This window comes from Colobus angolensis, unplaced genomic scaffold, assembly GCF_000951035.1.
Source record: "Colobus angolensis palliatus isolate OR3802 unplaced genomic scaffold, Cang.pa_1.0 Scaffold76, whole genome shotgun sequence".
NCBI classification, from domain to species: domain Eukaryota; kingdom Metazoa; phylum Chordata; class Mammalia; order Primates; family Cercopithecidae; genus Colobus; species Colobus angolensis.
Window position 1 is genome coordinate 892,221 of NW_012121376.1, and position 10,815 is coordinate 903,035.

General features: G+C 54.1%; 2 protein-coding genes across 2 annotated transcripts in view; one reads left to right on the forward strand and one right to left on the reverse strand.

Moving 5' to 3' along the window:
• The window catches only part of ANKRD11 (ankyrin repeat domain 11), a 145,886-nt gene extending 138,526 nt beyond the window's left edge, over positions 1-7,360 (forward strand). Inside the window, exons 11-12 of the mRNA XM_011927988.1 lie at positions 3,410-3,502; positions 6,317-7,360. Of these exons, the coding sequence (XP_011783378.1) occupies positions 3,410-3,502; positions 6,317-6,502 (279 nt within the window). The 3' untranslated portion in view covers positions 6,503-7,360. The remainder of the gene's footprint in view (positions 1-3,409; positions 3,503-6,316) is intronic.
• Positions 7,361-7,766: 406 nt separating this feature from the next.
• LOC105501926 (zinc finger protein 57-like) overlaps positions 7,767-10,815 on the reverse strand; it is a 56,343-nt gene continuing 53,294 nt past the window's right edge. Inside the window, exon 7 of the mRNA XM_011928072.1 lies at positions 7,767-8,144. Coding sequence (XP_011783462.1) covers positions 7,767-8,144 — 378 coding nt within the window. The remainder of the gene's footprint in view (positions 8,145-10,815) is intronic.

Below are 10,815 nucleotides of genomic sequence, written 5' to 3' on the forward strand. Positions count from 1 at the left end.
ACTCCTGTCTCAGAAATCCTCCTGCAGCCACCACTGAGCTGTCCATGGGGGCCGCGTGGACCCCGGGTTCTCCCATTGCCTGCCCTGCATCGACCCCTGCCTCTTCCTCAGAGCCCACCGTGCTCAGGTCATGGGCTCCCTGGGCCCCAGGCCCCATATCCTGCGCGGTGGGATGTGCCTGGAGCACATTCCCGCCTCGATGTCCAGGCCTTGCACCGAGACCCCTCATATGTGGCCCCCCGTGACGCCACCCCGGCCCTGGGCTCTCTGAGCTGTGCACTAGGCTTTGCTGTGTAATGACAGCCAGAGGCTCCAAGGTGTTTAGTTGAAAACATCTCTTAGTGCATTAAAGATCTTCCTTTCCTTTGTATTTTATCAATGTCCCTCATACACACAGTGACAAATTTTATTTTATTTTTGTGTGTGTGTGTGATGCAGTCTCGCTCTGTCACCAGGCTGGAGTGCAGTGGCACGATCTCGGCTCACTGCAACCTCTGGCTCTCGGGTTTGAGCGATTCTCCTGCCTCAGCCTCCCGAGTGGCTGGGATTATAGGCATGTGCTACCACGCCCGGCTGATTTTTGTGTTTTTAGTAGAGATAGGGTGTTACCATGTCCAGGATGGTCTCGATCTCTTGACCTCATGATCCGCCTGCCTCAGCCTCCCAAAGTGCAGGAGTTACAGTTGTGAGGCACCTCACGTGGCCGACAAATTTTCTTTAAAGAAAACATGAGTTGGACCAAATGATGCTTCGGGGGCTGGATGCTGTAAGTTTGCATTCTCGCACCCCACTTGAGAGTCTGTGAAGGACAGGCAGTTAGGACAGCTCCATACAGAGCAAAAACGAGGAGGACCAGCTCGTGCCTCTCACACCTTCCGAGGAAGCATTACTTCCCCCTTTGTTTCTTGAATGGGGTGTCCATCCCCTCAAGCATTTAGCCCTTGAGTTACAAACAATCCAGTTAACACTCTGTAAGTTATTTTAAAATATACAATGCAATTACTGTTGACCATAGTCACCCTGTTGTGCTGTCAAATACTAGGTCTTATTTTTTTTTTTGGGGGGTACCCATTAACCATTTCTACCTCCCTGCCAGCACCCCCTGCCAGCCCCTACAACCCTTCCCAGCCTCTGGCGACCGTCGTTCTATTCTCTGTGTCCATCAGTTCAATTGTTCTGATTCTTAGATCCCACAAGTAAGTGAGAACATGTGATGTTTGTCTTTTTATGCTTATTTCACTTAACATAATGATCTCCAGTTCCATCCATGTTGTTGCAAATGACAGGATCTCATTCTTCGTTGTGGCTGAATAGTACTCCATTGTGTGTGTACCACGTTTTCTTGACCCATTCGTCTGTTGATGGACACAAGCCTTAGCTATAGTAAACGGAGTTGCATTAAATATGGAAGTGCAGATACCGTTTCAGTATACTGATTCCTTTCCTTTTTTTGATTGAGTCTTCCTCTGTCACCCAGGCTAGAGTGCAGTGGCACGGTGTCAGCTCACTGCAGCCACCGCCTCCCGGGTTCAAGTGATTCTCCTGCCTTGGCTTCCTGGGGAGCTGGGATTACAGGCATGAGCCACCATGCCTGGCCCCTGATTCCTTTCTTTTGGGTCTGTACCCAGCAGTGGGATTGCTGGATCCTATGGTAGCTCAATTTTTAGTTTTTTGAGGAACCGCCAAACGGTTCTCCATAGTGACTGTATTAATTTACATTCCCACCAACAGGGTGCGAGGGTCCCCTTTTCTCCACATCCTCACCAGCATTTGTGATTGCCTGTCTTTTGGATAAAAGCCATTTTAACTGGGGTGATACCTCATTGTACTTTTTATTTGCATTTCTCTTATGAGCATTGATGTTGAGCTCCTTTTCAGATGCCTGTTTGCCATTTGTGTGTCTGCTTTTAAGAAATGTCTATTCAGATCTTTTACCCATTTTTTGATGGGATTATTAGATTTTTTTCGTATCGAGTTAATTGCCTTATATGTTCTGGTTCTGAATCCATGTCACGGTGAGCGGTTTGCAGGCATTTCCTCCCATTCGGTTGGGTGTCTTTTCACCTTGGTGACTGTGTCCTTTGCTGTGCAGAAGCTTTTTAACTTGATGTGATCCCATTCGTCCATTTTTACTTTGGTTGCCTGTGTGTGGGGGTATTGCTTGAGAAATGTTTGCCCAGGCCAATGTCCTGGAGATTTTCCCAGTGTTTTCTTGTAGTAGTTTCATAGTTTGAGGTCTTGGATTCCAGACTTTAATCCATTTGGGTTTGATGTTTGTATTTGGTGAGAGCTAGGGGTCTCGTTTCACTCCTCTGCGACGCGTAGCCAGTTTTCCCAGCACCGTTTACGGAAGAGACTGTCCTTTCCCTGTGATTGTTATTCTGTTCTTGGCACCTTTGTGGACAGTGAGCTCCCTGCAGGTGTGTGGGTTTCTGTCGGCATTGTCAGCTTCACCCTGAGCCCATGAAAAAGGGGAGGAGCCTGGACATTTTATCCGTGTCTCATCCTCCAGGACACAGGGACGATGACATGCCTAGAAAGTCCCTCCTGGCCGGGCGCGGTGGCTCAAGCCTGTAATCCCAGCACTTTGGGAGGCCGAGACGGGCGAATCACAAGGTCAGGAGATCGAGACCTTCTGGCTAACACGGTGAAACCCCATCTCTACTAAAGAATACAAAAAACTAGCTGGGCGAGGTGGCGGCGCCTGTAGTCCCAGCTGCTCGGGAGGCTGAGGCAGGAGAATGGCGTCAACCTGGGAGGCGGAGCTTGCAGTGAGCTGAGATCCGGCCATTGCACTCCAGCCCGGGCGACAGAGCGAGACTCCATCTCAAAAAAAAAAAAAGAAAAAGGAAGTCCTTCCCAGGATAAACCCCGTCTCTACTAAAAATATAAAATTAGCCGGGCGTGGTGGCGGGCGCCTGTAATCCCAGCTACTCAGGAGGCTGAAGCAGGAGAATCGCTTGAACCCAGGAGGTGGAGGTTGCGGTGAGCCGAGATCATGCCTCTGCACTCCAGCCTGGGCAACGAGCGAAACTCCGTCTCTTAAAGTATCTCCCAGGAGTTGGCACTGGGCTGAGCTCTGACTGTCCCATGGGGGCAGGGCTGGGGACCAGCTCAGGCAGGGCCTGCGGCCACCCAGTGCCCAGGAGACAAAGGCCCAGCCACCTCCACGCGCACTTTAGGGAAGCTGTTTAGAGAGATGGGCAGGGTGGCACCTGCCATGCCTTGAACGTGAGTCAGTGTGTGGGCAGTGGAATGAGGCTGCCCCTTTGGTTTTTCCCTTGAGAAAGGTCACTAGCATCGCTCATGCTGGCACTGAGAAAGGTTGCTGTAGCATCGCTCAGGCTGGCACGCCTTCCCATCGCGGGCTCTGGGTTTCCGGATGAAACCCTGTGTTTGGTCTCCACAGGGTGACGAGAACAAGTCAGTGCGTGACCGTTTCAACGCCCGCCAGTTCATCTCCTGGCTCCAGGACGTGGACGACAAGTACGACCGCATGAAGGTTGGTGTTGCGCTTCCCGCCCAGCTCTGCCTGGGCACTCCAGCTGCCTCTGGGGCCAAGGGAGGCTGCTGCCTAGTTCTGTGATGGGCGGTGACAATTTCAGATTCTCTTAACCTGGCCGATGCGTTCAGGGAGGTGAGGTCCTGTCGCTGCGTGTGGCCGCCTCAATCCTCCCTTCTGTCCCAGTGTGCAGGCAGCGGCTACTGTCGCCAGCTGAACAGGACCCTAGGCTTGATGGTCAGAACTCCTGGGACCGCCCCGTGAGCCCCCTCTAAGGTCCCAGCATTCCCCCTCCACTGCTCTGGAAGTGCTGGCCAGGGCAGCGGGCAGAGGCAGGGTAGGTGCCAGGAAGGGCAGCACACCCTCAGTCCCAGTCGCTAGGGCTGTTCACCCGGATACCCCGGAGGATCCACCAGGAAGCAACGGAAAGTGGAAACTTGTCAAGTGACAGAACTTTAAAGTCAGCGTCACCCTGTGCAGTCGCCAGCCAGGCCCGGGAGCAGGTGGCTCTGACTACCTGCAGCATCAGGCTCAGCCCCACCCCGGTCCCTGAACCAAGCACCCATGTGTCATGCTGTAGCTTGTGGGTGCAGATGAGAACCGCCAGCCCTACCTGGTGGGAGCCACGGGTATTTGTGGGGCGTGGCTTGTGCTGAGGCAGAAACTCAGGTCTGAGCTGTAACTGAGTGTGCATTTCTGGCCAGCCCCAAGGTGATGGTGCAGGAAGTCACTCACGCCACACCCTCCCCAGGCCACCCAGGCCCTTCCTAACCAAAGCCGTGAGAAAAAACTGAAGGCTTCATAAAGACACAGGGAAGACTTTCCTGTAAGAAGATAAACGTTTGACTACATTAAAATGGGACTTTGGGCCGGGTACGGTGGCTCACACCTGTAATCCCAGCACTCTGGGAGGCCAAGGTGGGCGGGTCACCTGAGGTCAGCCTGGCCAACATGGTGAAACCCTGTCTCCACTAAAAATACAAAATTAGCCGGGCGTGGTGGCACATGCCTGTAATCTCAACTACTTGGAGGCTGAGGCAGGAGAATCGCTTGAACCAGGGAGGCAGAGGTTGCTATGAGCCAAGATCACGTCATTGCACTCCAGCCTGGGCAACAAGAATGAAACTCTGTCTTTAAAAAAAAAATTGGGACTTTATACATACATTAAAAATGCCACATAGGGTTAGCACCATCCGTGCAGATAGAACCCTTACAAACTAATACAAAAAATGGTACACAAAAAAATAATTTATATAAAGAGACATTCCACAAAGGAGATAAAATGACCAACCTTCATGAAAAGATACTCACTGTAATCATTAACATCAGGACCACAGATGAAGCAAGATCTCATTTAAAGGTCATCTGCAGGGTTGGGAGCCGATACCACTGCAGTATTGGGAGAAGCGTCAATTGTAGATTTTTATTAAGTAAACTGACTATATCTATCAAATTTCAAAATCCTTTTACCACCTCACCTAGCTATTTCACTTTAGTCATTTAAAACTTAGGGATATGGCCAGGCACAGTGGCTCACACCTGTAATCCCAGCGCTGTGGGAGGCCAAGGTGGGCAGATTACCTGAGGTCAGGAGTTCGAGACCAGCCTGGCCAACATGGTGAAACCTTGTCTGTACTAAATACTACAAATACAAAAGTTAGCCGGGCGTGGTGGTGCGTGCCTGTAATTCTGGGAGACTGAGGCGTGAGAATCATTTGAACCCTGGAGACGGAGGTTGCAGTGAGCCAAGATTGTACCACCGCACTCCAGCCTGGGTGACAAAGTTTTTTAAAAACCTTAGAGATATGTATAAAAATATTCACTGAAACAATCCAATACACTGGAAACTCAGAGGCCCATCAGTAATTCAGTGACTCACCGGAGTTTGGAACATCCAAAGGGTTACACGATTCCATGGAATGATTTACACTGGCGATGATGTGTGAGCTGCCGAATAAAAGCTGTACGGCCCACTGAGGATTGTGAATCCATTCTGAGCTTCAAAAACAATTTAGCATATATATATATATATGTTGAGAAAAATTTAGAGACAGACATTACCACACTGTGGCTGGCCAACATTGCAAAACCCCATCTCTACAAAATTTAGCCGGGCACGGTAGCACTTGTAGTCCCAGCTACTTGGGAGGTTGAGGAGGGAGGATCCGGAGGTCCAGGCTGCTGTGAGTCACGATCGCACCACTGCTCCCCAGCCTGAGACTCTATCTAAGAAAGATTTTCTACGCGGTTGCTGTGACGTACCAGTACTCCCTGAGCCATGTTTAAATCTCTCCATTAGTGCCCAAAATACGCCCCATCCCAGTCCAGTCCCGTTACATGTGCTTGTAAATGGCATAGTTTCTACTGGAATACAAGTAAGACTGTCACTGGCCATAAATAATTACAAAACGATGAAAGGAAAGCTGTTAGATTCTAATAAGCTGCAGTGGCTGCTGGAGGTGAGCCCCAGGCCGACCCAGAGCAGGGCAGGGCCCTCGGGCCGGGATGGGGGTGCCACAGACAGCAGTCTTGGGAACAGACATCCAGCACAGCTGGTGCTGCTGCCCTGTGTGATAACTAGACACCAGGGGCAAGTACAGCTGGTCCTGGGTATGTGCCCCCTGCCAGCCACACCACAGCAGGCAGAGGGTTCCAGGGGGCCTGGCCCATACCAGGGTAGGTTCACAGCCCTGTCACGCCCTGGGCCCTGCTGGCAGCTGAGGTTGGCAGAGTCTGGGGCTCTCCCTTCACTCCTCCTCCTCCTCCTCCCCCTCCTCCTCCTCCTCCCCTCTCTCCCCGCTGTGTGTCCCACAGACCTGCCTCCTTATGCGGCAGCAGCATGAGGCCGCGGCCCTGAACGCTGTGCAGAGGATGGAGTGGCAGCTGAAGGTGCAGGAGCTGGACCCCGCCGGGCACAAGTCCCTGTGCGTGAACGAGGTGCCCTCTTTCTACGTGCCCATGGTCGACGTCAACGACGATTTTGTGTTGTTGCCGGCGTGACACCGCGGGATGGCTGCAGGACGCAGGCAAGGGCTGCACGGCTGCCCAGGGCTGCTGCTAAGCCCCAGGGGCAGAGGAGGGAGCGCCATGTCCACCCGGGCGGGGAGAGACCCCGAGAGAGACTGCACTTGGCCACAGCGTCTCCATCCCTTCCAGACTGGTCCAGACGTCGGGGAGGTGAAACACGTCTCTTCTCTACCAGCTGCTGCGGCGGGGGCAAAGCCCCCAGAGCCTCACTGGCCCCGGCGGGACGAGGAGATCATGCCGGGCACGCACACATGGCAGCCTCTGTCTGAAAACGGTGACCTTCGGGCCCTTTTCTCCAGCAACTGCAGAGGCATTTCAGGAGTTGGAGAGCGGAGTGCAGTTTTTAAATTTTTTGTTCCATTCTGATCAACTAAAGAAAATTAAGGTGTCCACCTCTCACAAACAGTGACCTCCAGGTCAGAGGGGCAGGAGCCCCATCCCAGCCATGGTCTTGTTGCCACAGAGCTGCGACAGCCTCAGACTGGGCATGAGACCTGGTGCGGAGCCAGGCTGAGGGACACAGAGCCAGGACTCCCGGGCGTATTTTTAATGGAGTCAAATCCACGTGGTTTGTATCTTCTTTCCTTTAATCTTGGGCATTTTGTTTCTCTTTCTGAGAACATAACTTGAAACACTACAGAGCCAATAATCATATAAAAAGTGTATCGGTAAACGCTGTACAGTTTTATATACATTCACAATGTACTTTTGCTGCCTTCTAGATAATTTATTTTGCAACACATTACTGCACAGTTGTAAATAACTTATGTACTGTAACATCACTTTCAGTTATGTGTAAAGAAATAAATAAATTAATTAAAATGCTGTTTGAATAGTGCCTCCCTCTCAGGAGAGGGGCTGTGTGGGACTGAGACAGTGTCGTCCCTCTCAATGACCTTCTTACTCCCAGGACAGATGTGGGTCACGCCTGTAATCCCAGCACTGTGGGAGGCTGCGGCGGGGGTCTGAGACCAGCCTGGCCAACATAGCAAAATCCCATCTCTACTAAAAATACAAAAATTAGCTGGGTGTGGTGGCACGTGCCTGTAGTCCCAGCTACTCCAGAGGCTGAGGCAGGAGAACCATTTGAACCCAGGAGGTGGAGGCTGCAGTGAGCTGAGATCATGCCACTGTACTCCATAGGCAGGCTCTGCCTGGGGGAAAAAAAAACTTTTTCCTACCAAATTGTTAGCTTTTAATTTTGAAACAGATTACATGTTCCCCTCCTCCTCTGCCATTACACCGACTGAGAATGCTGGGAAATCAGGTGAAGGCGGCTCCTCGGCCACAGGACCCCGTTCCTCACCGTTGAATGCAGGTGCTTCTCCTGCACTCGCGTGGACGGGCTCAGGGCGCCTTTATCTTGCTGCAGGGCCGTGCAGGAAAGTAGAAGGGGCCAGCCCTGGGCCATCTGCCCCACAGGGCCTGTGAGACGTTGGAGAGAAACAGGAGCATCACTCCTCACGGACCTGAGCACTGCAGCCGTGGACAGACCCTGTGGCCAGCGGCAGACGCCCCTGAGCTTCAGCTGGTAGCAGGCTGGCTTGTGCCACTGCCCACACGTCCCTGGCAGCCAGAGCTGGCGAGGGTCCCCACTTCGAGAGCCCTGTCCTGGCTGGAAGGCAGCCCAGGCAAGCGTGGAGATGCGAGGCCTCGCCTCCGAGGGTGCTGCTCTCTGCTGGGTCTTGGCTCAGAGGATGCCTGCCAGGGCCCTCCAGCTAGTGTGGCTCCAGGAGACTGTTGGCCCCCGGTGTGACGGGAGGGTGCGTTGAGGGAGACGCCTCACCCTTTTCCTTCTGAGCTCTGTCTCCCCTGTACCTAGGGGCTGGGAAAGGAGTGGCAGCTGCAGAGACCACCCATGCATCAGAATCAATAGGGGTCCTGGTCACTGGGTCCCCTGCAGAGGAACCTGACCTGGGAGGGTCCCTGAGCCCTGCCAGGCTGAGCCGCTGGCGGGGGCAGTGCCTTCATTCCCTCCAAGGCCCCTGTGAGCTCCCTCGCCGGCCGGGCCCCTGCATGGGGTTGGGGGTGGGCGTGGGTCGTGCCCTCTCTCCTGTCTTCCATCTGTGCACAAAGCTCTTGTGGGTTCCCTCCTGTTCCCTTCAGGGCTCAGCCTGGGTAAAAGCAGGGTGGTCCACCTCGTGTATGGGCTTGGGGTGAGGGTGTGGAGCAGCCAGAAGGTTCCAGTATATTTTTCTGGGTTCGGATTAGCTGTGGTTTGTTGTGGGGGTTTTGGGGGTTTTTGTTTGTCTTTGAGATGGAGTCTTGCTCTGTCCCCCAGGCTCGATGGAGTACCATAGCGCGATCTCGGCTCACTATAGTCTCCACCTCCTGGGTTCATGCAGTTCTCCTGCCTCAGCCTCCCGAGTAGCTGGGATTACAGGCGCTCACCACCACGCCTGGCTAGTTTTTGTATTTTTAGTAGAGGCGGTTTCACCATCTTGGCCAGGTTTTTTGTTTTCTTCGCCCACCCCCACCCCCATCACAGAACTTTGGCCACAAACTTCCTTTAAGCTTTAAAAGAAAAACCTGAATCAGTCTGTGCCACACAGAGCATGCCGCAGTTCCAGCCCACAGTGGTGACGACGTCCCGGCCATCATGCTGTGCCTCCCCCTGTCTCGGGTGCCCACGAGGGGCGTCAGGCACGAGCAGCTCCCCTCCGGCTCCCACCCTGGTCTGCTGGAGTATCGACGCGTACCTGCCGGAGATGCCACACACGCGATGCCCATACCCCCTCCTGCCACAGGGGACGAGAGACAGCCTGCCATCCCTCAGAGAAGATTTGTGAATAAACACTGAGAAATATCAGAGTACCCAGAGCCTGCATGCCAGCCTGGAGACCCTGCTGCCCGGGGCCACCCGTGTGGGCATCAGACCACCCTCGGGAGGCTCCGGCTGGAGCTGGAGGAAGATGGCGTAACCCCACCCACTCACCTACATCCGTGGACCCCAGCACTACCCAGCTCCTGCCTGGGAACCCCGGCTCTGGAGCAGGCTGGCTCTGACTGCCTTGCTGGTGAGGGTCCATGCCCTGAAACTCAAGCCTGATCCCTTCTCCTCCAGAGGCCTCAGGACTGCCATCAGCACCAAAACCAAAGCACAGCGCAAGTGAGTGTCGGCCCCCGGGCACTCCAGGGAAGCCGGCGCCCCTTCCCGGCACAGGGTCCCCCTCCCCGGCACAGGGTCCCCCTCTCGGGAAGCTGGCGCCCCTCCTCGGCACAGGGTCCCCCTCTCGGGAAGCCGGCGCCCCTCCCCGGCACAAGGTCCCCCTCTCGGGAAGCCTTGCCAAGGGGTAGGACCCCAAGCTTCAACAGAAAAAGGGAAGAAATACGGGTTTTTTTTTCCTGCTGCAGAAGAGAAGCTGGTGGCTTTTGTAAAACCTGGAAGGAGGTGAGAGGTGTTCATGGAAAGCCCATGAGTCATCAGCCCCCTGCATCGAGTGTGCCTGCTCTGCCCAGGCGACCGTGCAGCGTCTCCATCCCAGGCTCTCCATTTCCAAGTGGCGGCTGGGCCTCAGCCTGGCAGGAGGGGAAGGATCCCAGCGCGTGGAAACGAGCCGCATGCAGCCTCCACCTCCCCCCACACCAGGGAGCTGCTCTGCTCCTTCCTGTTGGGGGACAGCAAAGACAGTCCCACAGGAGAGTAGAAAGAACTGGGCCCAGCTTGCCTCTGTTGGAAAGCAGAATGAAATACTGAAGCTAGAAACAAGGACCCACAGGCAGTGAGAAGGCAGCCATGGTATCACTGAGAGCTCGGACGGGGTGCGAGCTGCACACCAGAGCTGGGGGAGTGAGGTGGAATAAACCTGACAGCCCCATTACTGGGCACAGAACGTCACTCAATCTGAAATTACCTGTGATAGATAAACTGGAAACTCCCAGCTGCTCGGGAGGCTGCCCCAGGAGGGTCACGTGAGTCCAGGAGCTCAAGGCCATAGCGTGCCATGAGTGAGCCTGTCAACAGCCACTGCCCTCCTGCCTGGGCAGCTCAGCAAGACCCTGTCTTTAAAACCAAAAATCAGGCTGGCTGTGGTATTTCACACCTACAATCACAACGGGAAGCCAAGGCCGGAGGATGCTTGAGCCCAGGAGTTCACGTCCAGCCTGGACAACATAAGATCCCGTCTCAACAACAAAAAACAGGTGGAGTGCGTCTGTGGTCCCAGCTACTCGGGAGGCTGAGGCAGGAGGATCGCCTGAGCCCGGGAGGTTGAGGCTGCAGTGAGCTGTGATAGTGCCCTGCACTCCAGCCTGGGGGACAGAGCAAGACACTGTCTTCAAAAAAA